Genomic DNA, 26,379 nt, shown 5'->3' with positions numbered 1-26,379 from the left:
AAAGTTTGATTCAAAGTACACACTTCCCAAATATATATTAACTGCCCTGACCACATGATGCCGACAAATACACACGTAACAATGTTGATTAAATGACAAGCATGACACACTTTAACAACAAGAGTTTACAACTTTTAGTTGTAACAGAACAGCTACTGTCAACAACTTGTGATCTGATTGGCTATCGCAACTGTCTATCAACTCTATGTGTTCTCAAATTCATCCGCTAACGATCCCGATGAGTATCCAATCACAGGACGCGTAAATGTCACGTTCAACGTGAGGACATCTAGAAGGCCTTACTGACAACAACTCGTGATGTGATTGGCTATCGCAACTGTCTATCAACTGTATGTCCCCGTTCACTTACAGTGCACGGATGCCCGCATTGTTGATTCTTAAGGCCTCTGGCAGATTTGGTACAGCATGGCAACATAAGATAGCTGAATTCTGATTGGATACAAACTAAAACTAAAAACAACAGCACTGGAACGAGCATGATATGACATGAAGAGAATATGAATACTTTTAGATATTTAGGGAAAGTAAATAAAAAAATAATTTATCTTTAATTATGATCAGGATTTCTGGTTATGTTAGGCCAGCAGAGAAGACCTTGCTGGCCCTGACGGCACACCACTGCAGGTATATAATAGTAACCATATGTGCAGAACATGGGTATTCAACGTTTTTAAGTGGCATTAAAAAGCATTGAATTAGATTTGCTGATACCTGTAGAAACCCTGAAATAGTAGTCACCGAGCTCGCCATTAAAAGTTTTGGGTTTTTTCCCCCCAGAAAATCCAGCTTTTTGTGAAGTCTGTGGTTGAAGCAGGGCTCATCTTTGCACACACTCAAAGCGACTTCCTCACAGTGGAAAGCACATTGTCACGAATCACAAAAGTTAAAAGTAAGGCACTTTTTACTTCAGATGAGGCTGAAAGTTTTGATTGATTGATTGATTGAAACTTGTATTAGTAGATTGCACAGTACAGTACATATTCCGTACCATTGACCACTAAATGGTAACACTCACATACGTTTTTCAACTTGTTTAAGTCGGGGTCCACGTTAATCAATTCATGGTAAATTAGTGTAGTGACTTGTGCTGGTTATAGCAAACCAACAACACGATGTTGTCGGTTTGCCTGATTTACATACATTTAATTTGGCTAACTCATGCAAGGATGTTTGGGTAAACTTCTACCAAATATGGATAATCCACTGACATGCACATGTCACAAAAGGAGCAAATTCCAAACGTACCTTTTGAAGGAAGACAAGATAGTTTTATCAATATTTGATTTCAAATTTACGGGACTTATGCAGATTCCAAATAAACATAAGCAGATACCATCAGGTAAAAAAAAGTTAGGTTTTGCATAATAGATGCCCCTATTTTTGAGTAACTTCTTAAAAAAAATGTTTTCGTATGATTTAGTTTTTGGAACAGCTTAAAAACCCATGTATCACGTTACATTTATAAATAAATAAAAAAACAACTAAAATATGGAAATATACAGTTATTGATGAATGTTGTCTAACATTATTCAGTCAATCAAAGTGTATTCATATAGTCCTTAAATCACAAATGTCTCAAAGGGCTGCACCAGCCACGACAACATCCTCATCAGGACAAGAAAAAACTCAACCCAATGGGGACAGTGAGAAACCTTGGAATGGACCGCAGATGTGAGGACCCCCCCTAAGGTGACCGGTGCAATGGATGCCGAGTGGAAACAATTAATAACATGAGAGTCCAGTTCACAGTGAGGCCAGCAGTGGATCCTCTTGTAAGTAGAGAAGTCAGCAGTGCAGACGTCTCCAGCAGTGGTCCATCCCGGGTCCCAACTTAGAACAACAACTTGGAAGCTGAACTGTGGCCACCTCTTTACACAGGAGAGGGGGAGCAGAGGAGAAAAGAGAGAGATGGCAGATCAACTGGTCTAAAAAGGGGCCTATTTTAAAGGCTAGGGTGTATATATGAGTTTTAAGTTGGGTCTTACTGAGGTAGCATCTCTAACTGTTACCGATACGGCATTCCAGAGTACTCGAGCCCGAAGAGAAAACGCTCTACACCCGGCAGACTTTTTTTGGGCTTTGGGAAAGTGGAAAAGGAAAGTGATAAGTTAATAATGTTTAGCACTGATGGTCCTAATATTACAAACGGCTCCTTCATAAGTTTCCCAGGAAGTGGGTGAAGTACGCATTTTGTCTGTTTTGTCCCATTTACGAGACTCAGGAGTTTCTCTAATGTTACTTCTTAAAAAAAGAGACATTCATTTGGAGCTCAATATCCGTCTATCTACTTTAAAGGTTTACTGAAACCCACTATTACCGACCACGCAGTCTGATAGTTTATATATCAATAATGAAATCTTAACATTGCAACACACGCCAATACGGCCGGGTTAGATTAGTAAAGTGCAATTTTAAATTTCCCGCAAAATATTCTGCTGAAAACGTCTCGGTATGATGACGTTTGCGCGTGACGTCACGGATTGTAGCGGACATATTGGGACACCATTGTGGCCAGCTATTAAGTCGCCTGTTTTCATCGCAAAATTCCACAGTATTCTGGACATCTGTGTTGGTGAATCTTTTGTAATTTGTTTAATGAACAATGAAGACAGCAAAGAAGAAAGCTGTAGGTGGGAAGCGGTGTATTAGCGGCAGGCTGGACTCTTACCAGGAGGACTTTGAGTTGGATACGCAGACGCGCTACCGTGAGTACGCAGCTTTGGCTTCCAAACATTTGATCGCTTGCCCATACGTGCGTGCCGCTATGTGCATGTCACGTACGTAACTTTGGGGAAATATATGTGCTGTATGAACTTTGCGGAAGTGAACGGTATTTTGGGCTGTGGGATTGAGTGTGTTGTGCGGGTGTTTGAGTTGTATTGGTGGGTTATATGGACGGGAGGGGGGAGGTGTTTGTTATGCGGATTAATTTGTGGCATATTAAATATAAGCCTGGTCGTGTTGTGGCTAATAGAGTATATATATGTCTTGTGTTTATTTACTGTTTTAGTCATTCCCAGCTGAATATCAGGTCCCACCCGCCTCTCACAGCATCTTCCCTATCTGAATCGCTTCCACTGCCCTCTAATCCTTCACTCTCACTTTCCTCATCACAAATCTTTCATCCTTGCTCAAATTAATGGGGTAATCGTCGCTTTCTCAGTCCGAATCGCTCTCGCTGCTTGTGGCCATGATTGTAAACAATGTGCAGATGTGAGGAGCTCCACAACCTGTGACGTCACGCTACTTCCGGTACAGGCAAGGCTTTTTTATCAGCGACCAAAAGTTGCGAACTTTTATCGTCGATGTTCTCTACTAAATCCTTTCAGCAAAAATATGGCAATATCGCGAAATGATCAAGTATGACACATAGAATGGACCTGCTATCCCCGTTTAAATAAGGCAATTTAATTTCAGTAGGCCTTTAATACGTTTGAAGAATCTTTAATCTCCTTTCTAATGAGTTAAATTTTCATAGTAAAGAATTGCATAAAGTCATCAGCCGAGTGGGTGGAGCTACTGGGAGAAGTCACCTTGTTGCGTTAGCGACGCTACTGTATTAAACAAATATTTAGGATGGTTATTAGTGAGGCGGATTCAATTTGAGTAGTAATTAGTTTTATAAGTTATTTAACTATCACTCCAAGCTTGATGGAAAACCTCAAGTTATTCATATGTTTCTAGTCATACCAATAATTGTATTGGTGCCATTGCTAGATTGTTTTATTGATCCACCAGACCATGGTCTACCTTGGAATATACATAACACTAAAGTGGACCGCACCCATTTTAATGTATAAATTATTTGCTGTTGTTTGTGTGTTGAGATGAAGCATCGTTGTACGTGTTTTCTTATAATGTATACCTCTTTTACTATACTCTTTTCTTATCTGAATCAGAGCATGTAATTTACTGTACAAATACAGTCACTTTGTCTTGTCAAAAGTATTTAAATTAGACCCTCTCCATGCATTGTGGCCTCCAAATGCAAATATCCTACAGCCCTCCTGACCCTTTAAAGGAGTTTTCATACCTCCCGCTGCAGTCACGTACGTAACTTTGGGGAAATATATGTGCTGTATGAACTTTGCGGAAGTGAACGGTATTTTGGGCTTTTCTCCGCCCCCGTAAAGATAAACCGCCAGTAGGGAAGGTGCAGGCAGGCGAGTGAAGGTGGTTAGTAGAATCTGTAGCAGAACTATGCGGTCACAAGAGCGCTATGAATTTTTAATGGGAGATGTTAGCGGACCAAGGAGAGAATGTGTGCTGAAAAAATCATTATAGACTCACAGGGACAAAACCATTGTAGGTCAGAAAGAGTGAGTAATATAGTAAAAAAAAAAAAAGTAAAATAATTTTTTTTCTGAAGGGCAAATCACAGTAAAGAATGATTTTTCTCCATCTTTTACCCAAACCATGTTCAGACTCTAAAAATGTCTGTTTACATAATAAATTAACATTGAACGTTACAAGCCATAGTCTTACATCAATACAATAAACCCTTGTTTAACGATAATTGTTTCCCGGCCTAACCGTGGTAAATTGATTTCCACGGAGTAGGAATTATTCATTATGAATTGAATAATTTTTATAGCTACAGCCAAAAAAACAACCGTGTATGACCTTGTAAATATGTTTATTTTAACATTATGAGAGCCCTACTGACATGAAATATCACCCATATAGAAACATCTACACTTCTTTAATCCAATATACAGTAGTAGAAAATAAAACATTAGACATTTTCTGTACTATCATACATATAAAACATAATGTACAGTAATTGGGGCGGTTAGTAGGGCAGCTGTGCCAGCAACTTAGGGGTTCCAGGTTGGATTCCCGCTTCCGCCATCCTAGTCACTGCCCTTGTGTCCTTGAGCAAGACACTTTACCCACCTGCTCCCAGTGCCACCAACACTGGTTTAAAGGCCTACTGAAACCCACTGCTACCGACCACGCAGTCTGATAGTTTATATATCAATGATGAAATCTTAACATTGCAACACATGCCAATACGGCCGGGTTAACTTACAAAGTGCAATTTTAAATTTCCCGCTAAACTTCCGGTTGAAAACGTCTATGTATGGTGACGTATGCGCGTGACGTCAATCGTTGAAACGGAAGTATTCGGGCACATTGTATCCAATACAAAAAGCTCGGTTTTCATCGCAAAATTCCACAGTATTCTGGACATCTGTGTTGGTGAATCTTTTGCAATTTGTTTAATGAACAATGAAGACTGCAAAGAAGAAAGTTGTAGGTGGGATCGGTGTATTAGCGGCTGGCTGCAGCAACACAACCAGGAGGACTTTGACTTGGATAGCAGACGCGCTATCCGACGCTAGCCGCCGGCCGCATTGATGATCGGGTGAAGTCCTTCGTCGCTCCGTCGATCGCTGGAACGCAGGTGAGCACGGGTGTTGATGAGCAGATGAGGGCTGGCTGGCGTAGGATAGCTAATGTTTTTAGCATAGCTCTGTGAGGTCCCGTTGCTAAGTTAGCTTCAATGGGGTCGTTAGCAACAGCATTGTTAAGCTTCGCCAGGCTGGAAAGCATTAACCGTGTAGTTACAGGTCCATGGTTTAATAGTATTGTTGATTTTCTGTCTATCCTTACAGTCAGGGGTTTATTTCTTTTGTTTCTATCTGCAGTTAAGCCCGATGCTATCACGTTAGCTCCGTAGCTAAAGTGCCTCGCCGATGTATTGTCGTGGAGATAAAAGTCACTGTGAATGTCCATTTCGCGTTCTCGACTCTCATTTTCAAGAGGATATAGTATCCGAGGTGGTTTAAAATACAAATCCGTGATCCACAATAGAAAAAGGAGAGAGTGTGGAATCCAATGAGCCAGCTTGTACATAAGTTACGGTCAGAGCAAAAAAAGATGCGTCCTGCCCTGCACTCTAGTCCTTCACTCTTACGTACCTCATCCACGAATCTTTCATCCTGGCTCAGATTAATGGGGTAATCGTCGCTTTCTCGGTCCGAATCGAGAAAGCGACTGCTGGTGTAAACAATGGGGAAATGTGAGGAGCCTTTCAATCTGTGACATCACGCTACTTCCGGTACAGGCAAGGCTTTTTTTTTATCAGCGACCAAAAGTTGCGAACTTTATCGTCGATGTTCTCTACTAAATCCTTTCAGCAAAAATATGGCAATATCGCGGAATGATCAAGTATGACACATAGAATGGATCTGCTATCCCCGTTTAAATAAAAAATAATAATTTCTGTAGGCCTTTAAATGTAGCTTAAAGATGTAGATAATGGGTTTCACTATGTAAAGCGCTTTGAGTCTCTGGAGAAAAAGCGCTATATAAATATTATTCAGTTCAGTTTACGTGCAATACTGCATTGTAGTGAAGATGAAACATGTAAACAGATTGTGTACAGTACTGCATATACTGCAAAAAAGAGCTAACAAAATATAAGATAAAGACAAAATGTTAGGGAAAAAAATACTACAAACTAGATATCCTAAATTAAGATTTGTATATCTGGACTTTTAAGCTAAAATTTATTTTTTATTTTTCTGAAAACAAGCATTACTCAACTTGCAATTCCAAAATGAAGCATCCTCGGGATGTTGCACAATCTTTAAACAAGATTTTCTAAATGGGGAAAACCAAAATATTTTATTTGAATAGGTGTTTTCTCAATTTTAACATTTTAAAATTAGAATAGAGAAAATATAATAAATTAAGATGTTGCTGTAAAAATTACAAAAAATATCCATCCATCCATTTTCCACCGCTTATCCCTTTCGGGGACGTGGGGGGGGGGGGTGCTGTAGCCTTTCTCAGCTACAATAGGGCGGAAGGCGGGGTACACCCTGGACAAGTCGCCATCTCATCACAAGCAAAAAATAAAATACCGTAAATAGGTCCTAAATCTAGGGATATTTCTAGAAATCAATTTTAAATCTTGGCAAGTGGCAAATAATTTGCAGTGTCGTGCTGATGTAGTATTGATCAGAAATAGTATTGATATTTCTGGTAACGTTTTGGTGTGGCCCTGTTGGTTTGGACCCCAGGTTGCAGAGAGAACTGGCGAAGTGCTGGTGAAAATATGTTTAATGACAAAAACAAAGATGTGCAGCAGGGAAGTGCTCAAATCTCAAACACGCGTCGGAAGCACAAAATGCAAAGCAACATGTTGCTTTGGAGGAATGGAAGCAAACAGGAGTGCAACGGAAAAAAATAAAAGCTGGACAGAAAATAATACAAACTAAAATTAAACTATAACTACCTACAAGAAACTAATGAATTGTAATGTGATATCATAACAAGTTTTAGTCCATTGAGCAATTTTTATGCCGGGCAATTCCTAATCAAGGCCAAATGCAGAATATTCTTTAAAAAAAATAAAAATATGCAATAGAGTGAAGCCGCAAACTTTAAAGGGACAAAAATTATTCATAGAATGGCAAAGGTTTTAGTTGTCACGACTTGGTCTATGGCGTGGTTTGCTCTCCCGTGGTGCAAATGAATTGGACCATACGTGGCGTGCAGGTGAGGACATGTTTAATATTTTAACTAAAAAAAAAGGTACAAACAAAAAGCGCTCACAGCGGAGGTAAAAACTTGACTATGACAAAACAAAAGACTTGCACAAGGGCACAAAAACTATTAAACAAAAACTTACTTGGCATGAGAAGATCAGCATGGACTATAGAAAAACGATGATAACATGAGCAGAGCATAAACGTGTGGAGAAGATGAATGTGGATGTCGCCAGAAAGACCAACAGAAAATGACAGATTTAAATAGTGACATGATCAGTGAAAACAGGTGCGTGACTCAAAACGTGAAACAGGTGCGTGACAGGACAATGTGAACCAGGTGAAAACTAATGAGTTGCTATGGAAACAAACAGACCAGGAAGTGCAACCAGGAACTAAAAAGAGTCCAAAAAACAAACACATGGCCAAAACAAAAACATGATCAACAGACATGACATTAGTTAAAGTGGAATTTTATTTCTTGAAACAAGACAAAAAGTATTAAAAATATCTTCGTTGTTTATTCAACTTTTGGAAATACCCAAATGTTTCAGGACGTACCGTTGCAAAGATTCCTGCAACAATAGTGCAATAGTGCATGTATTCCATAACTCTTTTATCACATTTCCTGCATAGAGTGCAGTTGAGTACACACAGGACTTCCTGTTAGGTTCCACATGGATACATTATTACTAACAGGATATCTGATTGCAACTTCAACTGAGACAGGATTTGTGTGTGTGTGTGTGTGTGTTCTTGTATTTCTACCCTTCTTGAGACATCAACAAGGAAAAGTACCTTGCATCTAATAGAGAGCCAAATACTAGAGTATGTGAACATTGCTCCAAAGTCAGGATTTTTTGTTGATTCAATGTGCATACAAAAGTAAACATTGACAGGTACAAAGGCAGCAATATATGATAAAACAAGATGGCAGCTAAAGGACTTCCCTATTCATTCCCGAAAAAACCCGCCAAGTGAACAGCTGATTTTACGACTTCCGGTGCTGACGTAAGACAACCCGCGTCTAGGATGAACAAATATACTACGGTACTAAGACTATAGTGGCCATTAACAGTTAGCTTCTACAGCTGGGTTGCCCAAAGTGCGGTACAGGGATTTTTCATATTGACTGTGTGTCGGTTTTAAAAGTGCTCTCCCTCTGGTCAAGATATGAAATAACAAGTGTGTGTAAAAATTTGAAATCCTCCCCCTCTGGCCAACATATGTAATAAGTGTGTGTAAGAAATTGAAATGTGCCCCCTTTGGCCAAAATAATAATGAAGATTAAAAACTGATTACACACAAAAAAAATAAAAATAAACACTTTAGTATGGGGAACATATTCTAAGTAACAAAGACTTAATTAAGAGTTATTTGGACACTAGGGGAACATATAAATGTTAGGGTTAGGGTTACTAATAAGCAATCATTCTGAGGTTATTGAGGGAAGACTCTTAGTTAATGGCTTACTGGTTGTATAATAAGGCCATGCAGAATAAGGCATTAATAAGTACTTAATAATGACTAATTAAGAGCCTATATGTTACTAATTTGCATGTTAATAAGCAACTAATTAATGGTGAATATGTTCCCCATACTAAAGTGTTACCAAACATTATTAAATAAAAGCTTACCTTTTTCATATTTGCATCATTTGTATATATTATTAATGTTGTAAATACAAATCTTTATATATCTAGAAAGGTTGGTCCTAAAGAGGTTGGCATTTTGTGGAGGCCTCAAGAAGGTAACAAATACAAGAATGTGTGTGTGTGGGTGTGTGTGTGTGTGTGTGGGTGCTCATCGATTTTAAAAGGATGCACTTGAGTATTTGCTTCTTGTATAGTGCTGTCATGGTTTCACTGGGAATCATCTATGCTGTCACCTTAATCCTTTAAGTTTGGCACAGAATAAATAATAACCAGTATTTGGTTCCTTTGAACTAACCAATCATCTCACAGAACATGAAAGAGCATCTTTTCATCTGTTCCTTGTCGAAATAACAAAGAAAGGTATTCCCCAAAATGTCACACCAGTTGGTTCAACCCTAATTATTTTTGTCGTGATTTCCAACACTTTGGGTGTTGTGAATTCCTCCGATGAAAACGTGTTTTATTTATGAGGCATTTTTGCTTTTTCTGGCGCTCCAAGAAGAAGATGTCATCTCTAAATCATTATATTAATGGTGTGCTATTCCCAAGTCAAATAATGCTCCTAAACCCCTCTTTTCTTCTGTCACTCCCCCCTCTTGTTCCCTCTGCCATCTTCTTTCACCTTTCTCTTTGTCACAGCTTTGATATCAGCCGGCTGCTGCACCAACAACTGTAGAAATGTCAAGCTATGGGACAGGTAAGAACCCTGCAGCTTATTCCCCTTCTTTGAAAGGCCTTTTGCATTAATCAGAGAAAAAGAACGGCCAATGAAGGTCACTGTCTGTTCTTTCCACCAGGGCGCCATAATCCTGTAATTAGATGTCGTTGTTCAGTCTTCTTTCTTTTAACCGCTTTCTTCAAAACTTCAGATTGAACCGCTAGGCTCAGAGGTACTTTAAATTAAGCTTGACATTTGCCAAAATTAAACTGGAAGTGGATGAACTATTTTTTTTCCCGTAGACGACAGTCGGATCCTGATTAACTTAATTGGTTCTCAAACAGGGTTGGTAAATAGAAAAGTTTGCATATTGAAGCAAATTTCCCGATAAGAAATAATGTAAATATGAACAATGTGTTCCAGCCTCGACAAAAGTCTATATTTTAGTAAAAGCTTGTACACTTTGAACATGATATAAAGCACAGTACTTTATATCTGACGAACATAACATTTATTGGTTAATAAAACCAATACAACAACAAAAACGGAACTGTCCCTCTTCCTATGCAGCCGCCCTGCTGACACGCACACACACTGTCACTAGCCCTGTGATGCACTCACAATTTGACATTACAAATGTCTTTAACTTTAACACTCAGGTCATTGAAATAAAAAATAAAATCCAATTGACTTTGCCAGTTAATCTTTTTGGTGCCCCTTTATTTTGAAAAGTATCGAAATACATTTTGATATTGGTAACAAAATATTGGTATTGGGACAACCATTTTTAGGATTATCTGATATATGCAAGATTATCATTAGTGGATGATTATCATGAAGTGAATTAATGAACTCATATTATGTTCTACATATGGTGAATGTTCATATTCATCTTGGAGAAAGCAAACCACCAAGTTTAAGTAAATAGTGGTATTTCAGGTTGAGCACATAATAAGATAAGGCCCCTTAGTTTGATATTCGCAGGTGGATTGGATCACTTCTTGTAGGAAAGAAGCCCTAATTGGGACTTTGGAATTCAAAAGTGATAACACTATCCTTGAGAAAAGACTACCTGTCTAGCTCAACGCCAACATTTGAGTTATGACTTAAAGCAGTTGTTTTCCAGTCACCACATACGAACATCTCCTTACATGGTCAGGTTGTACTGTCCTGACTTAGCACACACCCAGACAGAGAAAGAAGGAATAAAAGACTGGTGGTTTGGCTTCTCCTGTCAGGAGTCCCTCATTTTTTTAACCGAGGTTCCTCCGGGTACTGCAGACCTGTTTAATGACGCTGGCTTGTAATAAAGCAACCTGTGGTTCAGTAAAGCGTCTCCGACATTTCTTTTGATCCAGCCGCACAGACCAGAAATACACATCAATCATAATAATTGTTATGATAATAATTAGTGCATCTAATAGGGGTCAAGCATCCCCTGTTTTTGAAAACTAGTGACACCTCTGTTTCGAACTTTAATCAAGGTTCCTTGAACGCACTACAGTTAAATGCTATAACATGCAAAAGTAAAACTTGAATATTACTGTGTCCGATGCTGCCACAAACAGATGTATTATATGTTTACTTTTCTTCTATCACCTCATCCCATTTTCCTAATGTTGGTGCATAACATTGAGTTTTGGTGACGTCATGACGTCTGTGTTGAGTGAACAGTGAAGAGTTCTATGCTGGGTTTGTTGCTACCAGAATGAATGAACCATTTTGCATTTTTGCAAGTGGGTGTCTTTACACAAACCCAGGCTTTAAATATGTGGCCACGCTAGTTTTTGTTATTCATGGTGTATTTACTCCAGATGAACTTCAGTACACGGTGTAGGCCAGGTGTAATCACAGCAGGACGACACTGTTTAGAGGTGACTCTATCTCCACGTGTGGACTATTCTACATTTTCCATCAGCCCCCATCGGGGGGCTGGGCAAGATGGCTGTGTTAATATTTAATTATGGAGAGACAATGAGGCGTACCCTCCCTTAGGCTTAAATGCCCTCATGGTTCCTCCTGTGAAATACCTACGCATAACCATATATAATTACAAAATTAGTCTTTCACACATTGTTTTCTCACTTCATGCAATGTAACGAGGACACATTCCCATTCCTTTTTTTACACCCTCACTTTTTTTTTCAGCCCACTATATATCTTGCACAAAAAAAAAAAAAAGCAGCAACTTGCGTGTGGAAAAGAAAGGAAAGTGTTGTTTGAGACAGGAAATGATTTGTAGTCTCAGAAAGGCAGCAACAATAGAGCACAATGAAGCTACGCTGCAAGCCTTCCCTGGGCTCTCTGACGTGGTGCAGGGGTGACGCAGGCAGGAATAGGAGGATCAGTCAGAACACAAGGAAAAAAGACATTTTTTGCAAGATCAGCTGTTTATATCATTTGTTTTTACTGACAGTATAAATTTGTCCAACATATATCATTGATTATGATTATTCAAGTAGCGCCTTTGATAAATATATTGTTTAGTACAAGCGTAAAATGTTTCTTATCTTATCTTCAAGCATATTGTCAGTGCATTTGTGATAGGATCTGACGTGAAGATGACTTGTATTGATAAAAAAAACAACAACCTTGGAGTCATTCCATTGTGCACCTTTTTGTCTCAGGCTCCTGGTGTTTTGCATTCTGTTGCACTGTTGCAGTGCCAATGCTTGCTCACATACTGTATTTGACATTCATTTTTTCTGCAGACATCATTTAAAATATATCAGTACAATGACATTGTAGTCAAAGAGAGGATGGTAACACTTTAGTATGGGGAACATATTCACCATTAGTTAGTTGCTTATTAACATGCAAATTAGTAACATATTGGCTCTTAATTAGACATTATTAAAGGCCTACTGAAATGATTTTTTTTTTATTCAAACGGGGATAGGAGATCCATTCTATGTGTCATACTTGATCATTTCGCGATATTGCCATATTTTTGCTGAAAGGATTTAGTAGAGAACATCGACGATAAAGTTCGCAACTTTTAGTCACTGATAAAAAAAGCCTTGCCTGTACCGGAAGTAGCGTGACGTCACAGGATGAAGGGCTCCTCACATTTCCCCATTGTTTACAATGCAGCGAGAGCGATTTGGACCGAGAAAGCGACGATTACCCCATTGATTTGAGCCAGGATGAAATATTTGTGGATGAGGTACGTGAGAGTGAAGGACTAGAGTGCAGTGCAGGACGCATCTTTTTTCGCTCTGATCGTAATTTAGGTACAAGCTGGCTCATTGGATTCCACACTTTCTCCTTTTTCTATCGTGGATCACGGATTTGTATTTTAAACCACCTCAGATACTATATCCTCTTGAAAATGAGAGTCGAGAACGCGAAATGGACATTCACAGTGACTTTTATCTCCACGACAATACATCGGCGAAGCACTTTAGCTACGGAGCTAATGTGATAGCATCATGCTTAAATGCAGATAGAAACAAAATAAATAAACCCCTGACTGGAAGGATAGACAGAAAATCAACAATACTATTAAACCATGGACCTGTAAATATACGGTTAATGCTTTCCAGCTTGGCGAAGCTTAACAATGCTGTTGCTAACGACGCCATCGAAGCTAACTTAGCAACGGGACCTCACAGAGCTATGATAAAAACATTAACGCTCCACCTACGCCAGCCAGCCCTCATCTGCTCATCAACACCCGTGCTCACCTGCATTCCAGCGATCGACGGAAGGACGAAGGACTTCACCCAATCATCCATGCGGTCGGTGGCTAGCGTCGGCTAGCGCGTCTGCTATCCAAGTCAAAGTCCTCCTGGTTGTGTTGCTACAGCCAGCCGCTAATACACCGATCCCACCTACAACTTTCTTCTTTGCAGTCTTCATTGTTCATTAAACAAATTGCATTGCATTGCAATTTTTGTATTGGATTCAATGGTGTCCGAATACTTCCGTTTAACCATTGACGTCACGCGCATACGTCATCATACATAGACGTTTTCAACCGGAAGTTTAGCGGGAAATTTAAAATTTCACTTTATAAGTTAACCCGGCCGTATTGGCATGTGTTGCAATGTTAAGATTTCATCATTGATATATAAACTATCAGACTGCGTGGTCGGTAGTAGTGGGTTTCAGTAGGCCTTTAAGTACTTATTAATGCCTTATTCTGCATGGCCTTATTATACAACCAGTAAGCCATTAACTAAGAGTCTTCCCTCAATAACCTCAGAATTATTGCTTATTAGTAACCCTAACCTTAACCCTTATATGTTCCCCAAGTGTCCAAATAACTCTATAAGTCTTTGTTACTTAGAATATGTTCCCCATACTAAAGTGTTGCCGAGAGGATGGATGCTGTGGAACATGTGCTTCTGCTTTATAGAGCAGTCAGGGGCAGTGATGCATGCGTTTAAAGACGCCATAACATTGATAGTGCTTGTTTAATGATGAGGCATACAAGTGGTAGATCTCAAACTGCAGCTCAAAATGCCTAAACCGGGGGTCAGCAACCTAAAATGTTGAAAGAGCCATATTGGACCACAAGTACAAAAAAGTAATCGGTCTGGAGCCGCAAAAAATTAAAGACTTATATAAGTGTTATAATGAAGACGACACATGATGTAAGTGTCTATATTAGCCATATTAGCCTACTATCAAAATGACAATGTGTCTTAAGCTGACGCAAATCATTGTTGACAGAAATGTTGAAATGTAATAATTATTCAACACATTTTTACAACATTGGAAAACATTAGTAAAACTTCTCAGTGTGAGATATTTCCTGGAAATGACTCTCTTACAATGGCCAAAGGTATAGATGTGTGTGTCCAAGTTTAAGGAAACGGCAGGCTGTCTTCTTCTGATGGATTTATTACAATCTTTGCCAGCTGGGTAACGTTTGCTGTGGTCTGGAACAACATGGCACACAAACAACTATCAGAAATGCAGCCTATATTACATAGAGATAATGGACAAATAAACTAAATACGCAGAGGACATAAGTAAAGGAAATTAGATGAGCTCAAATATACCTAGAAAGGAGGCATAATGATGCAATAAGTACATACAGCTAGCCTTAATAGCATGTTAGCGTGGATTGACTTGCAGCCATGCAGTGACCAAATATGCCTGATTAGCACTCCAACAAGTCAATAACATCAACAAAACTCACCTTTGTGCATTCACGCACAGCATAAAACGTTTGGTGGACAAAATGAGACAAAGAAGGAGTGGCATAAAACACGTCTTTCTGTGGCAGCGTCGGAGAAAGTTATACATGTAAACAAACCGTTAAATCACAGTCCACACAACGGTGAGTTCAAGGGCCGCTGAAATTAGTAGAACAAAACGGCGCTCGCCAAATACTCTCATCAGTGAAGCATAAACACAAACATATTAAACAGTGGACTTTCTAACAATTAGGAAGGTCTGTGTCGTGTTTGTCCTCCTACAGAAACCATATTACAACAAAAAACATATTTTTCATCCCATTGTTTTTCCATTTCCATACATTTTTGAAAAAGCTCCATGGAGCCACCGGGGCTTTAGAGCCGCGGGTTGCTGACCCCCCGGCCTAAACTATTGTTCAACCGTGACTCTACCACAATTGTACTGCTAATATTTGGATATTAATCAATGAAGTTCAGCAACACAATTGAATGCATGTATTTGGCATTACAAGTAAAACTGTAAAACTCAAAGATGTCCCATTATGCAAAACCAACTTTTCTTACCTGTTGGTACCTGTTTTTGTGTATTTGGGATTTCAATAAATCCATAAAATGTGAACTCAAACCATTGAGGCATGGCGGGGATATTTTTAAAACAATCTTGCCTTATTCCAAACTTTCTCAGAACGAGCCGTTTGGAATTTGAGACTTTAGTGACGTAGGTTGCCTATACCTCTATAAATGGCGAGGTTTACCCGAAGAGCTTTGCGCGAGTGCGCCATCAAAGTTGCAGTTCGGAATGTAACGATATAAAAACAGGTATTGTGACCAAAATTGTTACGTTTATCATTACTATCGCGGTATTGTTGAATGTGCTCTAAAAATGCTTATACACACGCTGAAATCTTTTGACCAAGTTGTACATTTATACAACTAAAATAGATTCACAGACTGTTGGAAAACCTCCTATTTTGCATGTTTTGTATTTCTTATGCTTCACTTATTGTATCTTAGTCTTAGTATTGTATCTGTTGTAATGGCTAAGCTTTTATAATTCTAAATATTGGGTTGTACTATTGTATTTTAAAATGTATTTAAATAGAAAGTGCGTAACAAATAAAATCTATTATTATTATTTATTAGTTCTTCCGGACGTTGTGTCTTACTCCGTTCATCGTTCCTTGAACGCACTGGAAAAACTCTTTTCGTCTTAGAGAGCGTAGCTTGTATGTTCAATGTGCACAATCAAATCGCTTGAATTTCGTTGACATAAGTTTAGATTGGGGTATGTCATTTCTTAACGAGCAATGTCGATGTCACGATAAACAGTAGTATTGTATTAGCACTCCAACAAGTCAATAACATCAACAAAGCTCACCTTTGTGCATTCACGCACAGCATAAAATATTTGGTGGACAAAATGAGACAAAGAAGGAGTGGCATAAAACACATCTTTCTGTGGCAGCGTCGGAGAAAGTTAATACATGTATAACTTTCTCCGACGCTGCCACAGAAAAACGTATGTGGCGAAGTTGCTAGAGTGGCCGTGCCAGCAATCGGAGGGTTGCTGGTTACTAGGGGTTCAATCCCCACCTTCTACCATCATAGTCACGTCCGTTGTGTCCTTGGGCAAGACACTTCACCCTTGCTCCTGATGGGTGCTGGTTAGCGCCTTGCATGGCAGTTCCCGCCATCAGTGTGTGAATGTGTGTGAATGTGGAAATACTGTCAAAGCGCTTTGAGTACCTTGAAGGTAGAAAAGCGCTATACAAGTATAACCCATTTATCATTATATAACTCCCGACGGTTAGCATTACCAATTTAAATTTAAATCATCCAAAAAACGTGATTGATATATGCACTTTGACAAACCCATTAACTGACTGGCACCAGCGAGCTAGCTTAAATGCTAACATTAAAACAAGAGACATTAACGTCTTTCCCCATTAAGAAACAACATAACTTGATCTAAACTTATGTAAACACGTTGCTGTCTGACCAACTCAGGTATTAAATTGTGTACATTGAACACCGAGGTTGTGCTCTTTTAAAACAGAGTGATCCTTCTATACTTAGAACAACACAAGACTGCAGGTGTTTTTACGGTGCGTTCAAGGACTGCTGATCAGAGTAGGACACGAAAAAGCCCGCCAGAAATAATAAATAATAATACATTTGACTTATCACACACTTATCATTTAAATAAATCTTAAAGTGCTACAGTACAAACCAATATTCAAAACAATAAAAGCATAGCCATTAAAATAGATAACATATTAAGACTAACACACTTTCAGCGAAGCATAAGAAACACAAAACAATTGTGGGGTTTCTCACTATGTGTCTAATTATTTTAGTTATTTTAAAATGTATAACTTTGTAAAAAAAAATGTTTGTATCAGCACATTCAACAATACCTCATTGGATCAGAACAATGGTTGACCCCAAGGAACTCTGTGAAGATCGAAGATTGTAGATTTGCACCAGTTGGGAAGCCTTTTAGAGACATTTCAGGACAACAGTACTGGGTCTAAGTGAGTCCATTTAGATGTGTCACCACTTTACCAAGGTCTCAAATGAAAGTAAATTGGTGAAGATGTTCAGGAACATCATAGGAACCACTAAGTCTCAAGCCCGCCATGACCTGGAAACTGCTGGAATACCATTGTCACTATCAACAGTTTTACATCGCCGTGGACTGGGAAGGTCCTGACTAAAAGGATACCGTCCTGTCGCACTAACATCTTTGATCATGAAGTCTCTTGAGAGGTCTGTCCTCTATCACCTTCAAACTGATGCCAGCACATACGCTGACCCACTCCAGTTTGCTTACTACCAGCACAGAGGCGTGGATGATGCTGGGCTGACACTCCTACACAGAGCCACCACCCACCTTGAAATGTGGAAAGTGTTTGTGGATGTGTCTTCAGTGCATTGGGGCAGCATGGCTCATGTGGTAGAGTTGTTGTCTCCCAACCAGAAGTTTGCGAGTTCAATACTCAATCCAAATGTGACCATGTTGAAATATCCTTTACTCCCAGTTGCTCCTGATGTTTCATCACTAATAAGTAAATGTTGTGATAGTGTCAAAGCAAAGTATCTTGTTGGTAGAAAAGCGCTTTTCAAGCAAAATCCATTTACCATTAAACACCACGCTCATCTTATCTAAGCTGCTCCAGATAAAGGTTAGCCTACACCTGATTGTTTGAGTCCTATATTTTTTAACAAGGTCAGGGTTAATGGATATCTCAGCACATCACTTACCATCTCTACAAGCCCCACAAGGATCCGTAATATCTCCAGTTCTGTACACATTACACACCAATGATTGCATAAGCACTAGCCCTGGAATCGCCTATCAAAAATTCAGATGACACAGTTATTATGGACACTACTAACAGTGAAGGATGGTTACAAGTGGACTTGTTTGCTGATTGGTGCGAACACAACTGCCTTGACCTCTATATTTTCAAAACAGTTATTGGTTTTAGCAGTGGGCGGGCCATGCGTTTCCCACCTAGGCCTTCAGTGATGTCCGACTTCAATGATTACCTCTCAAAATACCATCATTTATGTCACCACATGACCATTGCTGGATAAATACTATACAGAAACACATTTACACACTACAGGACATTGGCTCACCACCAACAGTGTACAAAACGGGTTATTTTCTGGCGCATTTAAAAATCAATAAACCCGCATCAGTAATTAAAACATATCTTATGTGGTACTGTCAAAATTAAAATTGCAAAAAACATTAAAAGTGAAAAAATAAAATATTTGAACTCACTGAATTTGTAGCACCCATTCGACGCCGTATAGCCCCTCATAGTCGGTTGATTTGAGTGGAAATGGCGGGCATTTCCGCATTTCATCGCCGACCTCGTCTCACAAGATGTAGTTTCTCTTAAGTACCCTTCTTGAAAATGGCCTTGCAAATATATATCTGCCACCTAATCAACATGTTGCTCTCCTTCTTTGTGAGTACCGTCGAGTTTTCTTTGGCTTTCTATGGCTCCTGTGCCACTTCCTGTTTTCGCAACTTGTGATTGGATACTCACTTGGGACTCCGTAGTGAGTATCCAATCACAGCGTAAGGCCAGCTAAAAGGCTTTACTGACAACAACTTGTGATCTGATTGGCTATTGCAATTGTCTATCACTGGTATGTTCACTTACAGTGCACGGACGCCCTAATTGTTGATTCTAAAGGCTTCGGGCAGATTTCGTACAGCATGGCAACATAAGTTAGCTGAGTTCTGATAGGATACAAACTGTAACCTAAAAACAACAGCACTGGAAGGAGCATAATATGACATGAAGAGAATATGAATACTTTTAGATATTTAGGGAATGTAAATTAAAATTATTTTTATCTTTAATTATGATCATGATTTCTGGTTATGTTAGGCCAGCAGAGACGGCCCGCCACAGGGTTTTAGAAAGAAACAACACACCGTGAAGGACGATGCGATAGAACAAGTCAAGTCATACGAATACTTTGGAATACAATTGGAATACAATCCTAAACTTACATTTCAAGTCAACAGTGAGCACATTTTCACTGAATGTCAGCAATGTCTTTATTTTCTAAGAAAACTGATTCATTTATGACATTTAACATAACGGCCTGTTATGGGTCACTCAGCCCCAGAACACACTCAATTAGGTCATCAAGCTTAGTAGTAAAATTATTGGACGAGAACAGGAACAACTCTCACATCTAAAAACAGCCGATTCCGATCAGAAGGTCTGCAATTATCCACTGACTGATTAAAGCCCGACTAAAATGTGCAAATACCCGCAAACCAGATGACTTGTGGATAAAAAATGTATGGTCAGAAATGACAAGTGATTGATCTATTTGGCCATGATGACTAGAAGCATGTTTGGAGGCGGGAAAGTGAGACGTTCAAACCAAAAAGCATGGTTAGGAATGGTGACATGCACAAGGCTGTTTTGTGCCAATTGTACTAATACAGTAGATTCATGAAGAATGTAGACTACCGTATTTTCCGGACTAAAAGGCGCAATACAAATATATTTTTTCTCTCAAAACTCGACAGTGCACCTAATATACGGAATGATTCTGGTTTTGCTTACCGACCTCGAAGCAATTTTATTTGGTACATGGTGAAATGAAAAGTGTGACCACTAAATGGCAGTCAAACATAAGAAATATGTGTAGACTGCAATATAATGGCAGTCACACACAAGAGATACGTGTAGACTGCAATATGACTCAAGTAACAACACCATTTTATATGTTCTATTGAAAATATAGAACATTACACACAGCGCTCAAAAATCGATCAAAATGTTTTAGTACGACTTTGGTAAGCTATGAAACCGCACCGCTTGATGCATTGTACTGTGCTTCAACATACGAGTATTATTATGGTGTGTGTATAAGGTAAGACATTATCTGCCATTTTGTTTCGCAACATTATGCAAAAGCAACTTTTCTTACATTCTGATACCTGCTGATCTGTATTTGGGATCTGCATAAGTTTGTGGGTCTGTGTCGATTACATAGTCGATAAGCTTCTTGTTTTTCTCTATCTTCTTGTTATGGGACATTCATCCTCAGCTGTTGCCATTTCTTATATAGTGTAAAGTTATTACTTATATCTGCCATGAAAGCGCTAAAACATACTGGTATAGTGAGTTAACATTATTCACCCAAATAACTTTAGTTATTAGAGTGTTCTGGTCGGACGGTTTTTCACGGGACACATTTCCGGCGGATGAGGAGATGCTGCTCCATTATTGATTGAAGTAAAGTCTGAATGTCATTACAACAGTTAGTTCCATCTTTTGACACTTCTTCCACTCCCGTCCTTGCACGCTACACCGCTACAACAAAGATGACGGGGAGAAGACGCTGTCGAAGGTGAGCCACGTAAATAAGACCGCCCACAAAACGGCGCATCCAGAAGCGACTGTCAGAAAGCGGCTTGAAGATGATCTGTAAAACATAATCTATGCAACATTTTGACCAAAGAGCCACCATCACATGTTTTGTAGACCACAAGGAAGTGTTTTACATTTAGAAAAAATAATAATAATATGAATCCTTTAATGTGCCCTGTAATCCGGTGCGCCTTATACAGTATATGAAAAAATAACGAAAATAGACCATTCATTGGCAGTGCACCTTATAATCTGGTGAGCCCTATGGTCCGGAAAATACGGTACCTCCAAATTCTTCAACATTGCTTTTGGTTTGGTTTATGAAATAGATAAAGCAGGCTCAAATTAAGCTTATGAAATAGCCTTCCTAAAGTTCCACCCACAACTCCACTGAACTATTTCTCTCTCTTACTTGTATAATTAAAAAGAACAGGTCCGTGTCAGGAAACCAAACAATGAAAATACGGGGCGTCAACTCAAGGGCTAAAATTCAAAGTACACTTAAGATGGCGGCCCGAACAGGATCAATAATTTATACATTTTCTGGCCTCCTCTTAAAATATGTGCCATGTAATGACTGTGACAATTCTGACACACCAGCAGTTGTTATATTATCTTCACTCTTGACCCGCGGCTCTCAAACTGCATGCAGCTCTTTAGTGCCGCCCTAGTGGCTCCCTGGAGCATTTTTAAAAAAGGATTGAAAATGGAAAAAGATGGGGGAAAATATTTTTTTTGTTTTAGTTAGATTTTTGTTTGCATGACACAAACCCAATTGTTAGAACTGTTTAATATGTTTGTGTGTATGCTTCACTGATGAGAGTATTTGGTGAACATCGTTTTGTCCTACTCAATTCGGCGGTTCTTGAACTCACCATAGTGTGGACTGTGAAGCAACACTTTGTTTACATGTAAAATCTTCCACTCCTTCTTTGTCTCATTTTGTCCACCAAACCTTTAATGCTGTGTGTGAATGCACAAAAGTGCGCTTTGTTGATGTTATTGACTTGTTGGAGTGCTAATCAGGCATATTTGGTCAGTGCATGACGGCAAGCTAGCTGTATGTACATATTGCATCATTATGCTTCGTTTGTAGCTATATTTGAGCTCATTTAATGTCCTTTACTTTTATTCTCTTTATATATAATTTAGTTTTGCATATCTCATGACACATTATCTGTATGTAATATTGGCTGCATTTCAGATAGTTGTTTGTGGGCCATGTTGTTCCAGACCACAGCAAACGTTACCCAGCTTGCAAAGATTGTAATAAATACATTAAAAGAAGACAGCCTGCCGTTTCCTTTAACTTGGACACACACATCTATACCTTTGGCCATTCTAGGCCAGTAATTTCCAGGAGTTACCTCACTTTCTGAGTAGCCTCTGATTTACTAATTGTTTCTAATGTTGTAAAAATGTGTAGAATAAATATACAATTTCAACATTTCTGTCAACGAAGATTTGCTTCAGCCTGCGACACATAGTCATTTTGATAGTAGGCTATTATAGCTAATATAGACACTTCGGGTCATCTGTTGCCTTCTTTATAAGACTTATATACGGCTTTTCATTTTTTGCGGCTCCAGACAGATTAGTTTTTGTATTTTTGGTCCAATATGGCTCTTTCAACGTTTTGGGTTGCCGATCTCTGCCCTAGACTCTTGCTAACACTCGTATTAATCTACTTCTTAATTTCCTGTTAACAGCTGCTTATTTTAAGTTAAAAGTTAAAGTTAACTTTTAACTTAAAATTAAAGATAAAGTCAAAGTTAAAGTACCAATGATTGTCACACACACACTAGGTGTGGTGAAATTTGTCCTCTGCATTTGACCCATCCCCTTGATCACCCCCTGGGAGGTGAGGGGAGCAGTGGGCAGCAGCGTAGCCACGCCCGGGAATCATTTTTGGTGATTTAACCCCCAATTCCAACCCTTGATGCTGAGTGCCAAGCAGGGAGGTAATGGGTCCCATTTTTATAGTCTTTGGTATGACCCGGCCGGGGTTTGAACTCACAACCTACCGATCTCAGGGCGGACACTCTAACCACTAGGCCACTGAGTATTTTCTGCCGCAATGCAGTTTCTTCTACACTTAAAGTTTACTAAGCACTCATTTCTTCTGTTGTTTCAAGCTAGTGGTTAAAGACATTGTCAGCCAGATGGCGTTTGTGTTTGGCTTTTAAAGCCATTCATTTGGCATTTCGAACACTTTAGACAAGATGGGTCGGAATGTTAACACAGTGGTGGCCTATGGTATGGTCGTAGCAAAGACATGCATTTTGAGAGTGTGGATATCTGACTCACCACCTAATTTTGAAGCCTGGCTGAGGGAGCTAGTGGGAATCCTCCACATTGAAAAACTGAGATTTGAGATATCTGGTAACTTACATACATTTCGTGATGTGTGGAGACCTATCTTGGAATACCTGAAACTGTAGTCAACCACCCCTAAGAAGTATCTGTCTTGGCATAATTGATGTGATTGATGAGAGTGGACATTCAACTGTTACAGTCGTGGTCAAAAGTTTACATACACTTGTAAACAACATAATGTCACGACTGTCTTGAGTTTCCAATCATTTCTACAACTATTATATTTTGTGATAGAGTGATTGGAGCACATATTTGTTGGTCAAAAAAAAACATTCATGAAGTTTGTTTCTTTTAAGAATTTATTATGAGTCTACTGAAAATGTGACCAAATCTGCTGGGTCAAAAGTATAAATACAGCAATGTTAATATTTGGTTACATGTCCCTTGGCAAGTTTCACTGCAGTAAGGCGCTTTTGGTAGCCATCCACAAGCTTCTGGCAAGCTTCTGGTTGAATTTTTGACCACTCCTCTTGACAAAATTGGTGCAGTTCAGCTAAATGTGTTGGTTTTCTGACATTAACTTGTTTCTTCAGCATTGTCCACACGTTTAAGTCAGGACTCTGGGAAGGCCATTCTAAAACCTTAATTCTAGCCCGATTGAGCTATTCCTTTACTTCTTTTTGACGTGTGTTTGGGGTCATTGTCCTGTTGGAACACCCAACTGTGCCCAAGACCCAACCTCCGGGCTGATGATTTCAGGTTGTCCTGAAAAATTTGGAGGTAATCCTCCTTTTTCATTGTCCCATTTACTCTCTGTAAAGCACCATTAGCAGCAAAACAGGCCCAGAGCATAATACTACCACCACCATGCTTGACGGTAGGTGGCGTTCGTGGGATTAAAGACCTCACCTTTTCTCCTCCAAACATATTGCTGGGTATTGTGGCCAAACAGCTCAATTTTAGTTTTATCCACATAATTTTTCACAAAAATCTGCACATTTTGTTACTACTATAAGTGTGTTTTATCAACAACAATAACTGTTAAGTGATGTAAATAAACAAAGGTCATTTTCTTACTCATACTTAAATACTGAAAATTTGTTCCCCAGTTTATGTTTCAATATTTCCTTCTAACCCTCCTTCTTATTTTCGTTTCTAGCTTCGACGCCTCCTCTTGACCTCACTGTGGTCATCTCCTCAGAGGAATAAGCATCACAACGGAAGAGCCTTTTTGCAGCCCGCGGTACCACGTTCCAAGACACCAGAGGGTCTGCTGTCCATCCCTGGCCTCCTTCATGTGTGCAGACCCTGAAAACAACCTGCCTTCACGTTTTCATCCCTACATATTGAACGCTTTGCAGAAGGAGGATGTGGGAGAATATGATTAGTTGCGTTGTGTGCAAGAACTGTGCTGCAGAAATATCGATCAGAGTGGATGTCTCTCCCTGCCAAAAGTGACACGGCTACCTCTCGGAGAGAACCCAGAGGAGAGGGTTGCGTGCTGGAAGATTGTTTTTGTGCACTGAGAATAAAAAAAAAAAAAAAGGAAATTGTGCACGAAGTTCAGCACTATATGGATTCTTTTTTCTGACACGATAACAGTGCCTGCACAAGCTCCATATGGTTGTCCACAAAATCCACAGCGCACTCTTGGAACATAGTGGACATGCTGTATTGAACTGCTTTATTTTGCGTTTAAGGATAGTTACTTTAAAACAGTAATCGGCATACTTGCCAACCCTCCCGAATTTTCCGGGAGACTCCCGAATTTCAGTGCCTCTCCCAAAAATCTCCCGGGACAACCATTCCCCCGAATTTCTCCCGATTTCCAGCCGGACTTAAGGCACGCCCCCTCCAGGTCCATGCGGACCTGAGTGAGGAAAGCCTGTCGTCACGTCCGCTTGGCCAACCAAAAAGTAACCACAGAACACTATGGTGTTCTGTGGTTACTTTGTGGTTGGCCAACGGTTTACATTGTAATGCGCACCCTGACGGCAAGTGTGGGAGTCGGTTCTGAAGTATGAAGTAAAGAGACGTAACTTCGTCACCTCGCCTGGTTATTGACTCCAACCCAGAATATTACACTGCCCATACCTATGCTCCTTCAAAGGCTGTGCTACTGGCTGCAAAGCATTGCACTTTCAAATACAACAATGAGTAGGGAGGAGTGTTATGTGTGTGTATATGTGTAAATAAATGAACACTGAAATTCAAGTATTTATTATATATATATTTATTATATTTATATGTGTATATATATATATAAATAACAAAATACATATATATATATATATATATATATATATATATATATATATATATATATATATATATATATAGCTAGAATTCACTGAAAGTTAAGTATTTATTTTATTTATATATATACACATATATATATATATATATATATATATATATATATATATATATATATATATATATATATATATATATATATATATATATATATATATATATATATATATATATATATACACTACCGTTCAAAAGTTTGGGGTCACATTGAAATGTCCTTATTTTTGAAGGAAAAGCACTGTACTTTTCAATGAAGATAACTTTAAACTAGTCTTAACTTTAAAGAAATACACTCTATACATTGCTAATGTGGTAAATGACTATTCTAGCTGCAATTGTCTGGTTTTTGGTGCAATATCTACATAGGTGTATAGAGGCCCATTTCCAGCAACTATCACTCCAGTGTTCTAATGGTACAATGTGTTTGCTCATTGCCTCAGAAGGCTAATAGATGATTAGAAAACCCTTGTGCAATCATGTTCACACATCTGAAAACAGTTTAGCTCGTTACAGAAGCTACAAAACTGACCTTCCTTTGAGCAGATTGAGTTTCTGGAGCATCACATTTGTGGGGTCAATTAAACGCTCAAAATGGCCAGAAAAAGAGAACTTTCATCTGAAACTCGACAGTCTATTCTTGTTCTTAGAAATGAAGGCTATTCCACAAAATTGTTTGGGTGACCCCAAACTTTTGAACGGTAGTGTATATATATATATATATATATATATATATATATATATATATATATATATATATATATATATATATATATATATATATATATATAAGAACTACTTGAATTTCTGTGAATTCTAGCTATAAATATACTCCTCCACCCTTAACCACGCCCC

At 38.9% G+C, this 26,379-nt stretch overlaps 1 protein-coding gene across 2 annotated transcripts in view; it reads left to right on the top strand.

The window, feature by feature from the left end:
* ccdc85al (coiled-coil domain containing 85A, like) overlaps positions 1–25,413 on the top strand; it is a 71,969-nt gene extending 46,556 nt beyond the window's left edge. The window contains exons 3-4 of one of the 2 annotated variants that reach the window (XM_062032594.1): positions 9,815–9,872; positions 24,371–25,413. In XM_062032594.1, the coding sequence (XP_061888578.1) occupies positions 9,815–9,872; positions 24,371–24,389 (77 nt within the window). In that variant the 3' untranslated portion in view covers positions 24,390–25,413. The remainder of the gene's footprint in view (positions 1–9,814; positions 9,873–24,370) is intronic. The other variant, XM_062032595.1, reaches the window with a different exon arrangement.
* The last annotated feature ends 966 nt before the right edge of the window (positions 25,414–26,379 follow it).

This window comes from Entelurus aequoreus, linkage group LG22 (genome assembly GCF_033978785.1).
Source record: "Entelurus aequoreus isolate RoL-2023_Sb linkage group LG22, RoL_Eaeq_v1.1, whole genome shotgun sequence".
Classification (NCBI taxonomy): domain Eukaryota; kingdom Metazoa; phylum Chordata; class Actinopteri; order Syngnathiformes; family Syngnathidae; genus Entelurus; species Entelurus aequoreus.
The sequence above is the reverse complement of the archived record's forward strand: the minus strand, read 5'-3'. Positions and strand labels throughout refer to the sequence as shown.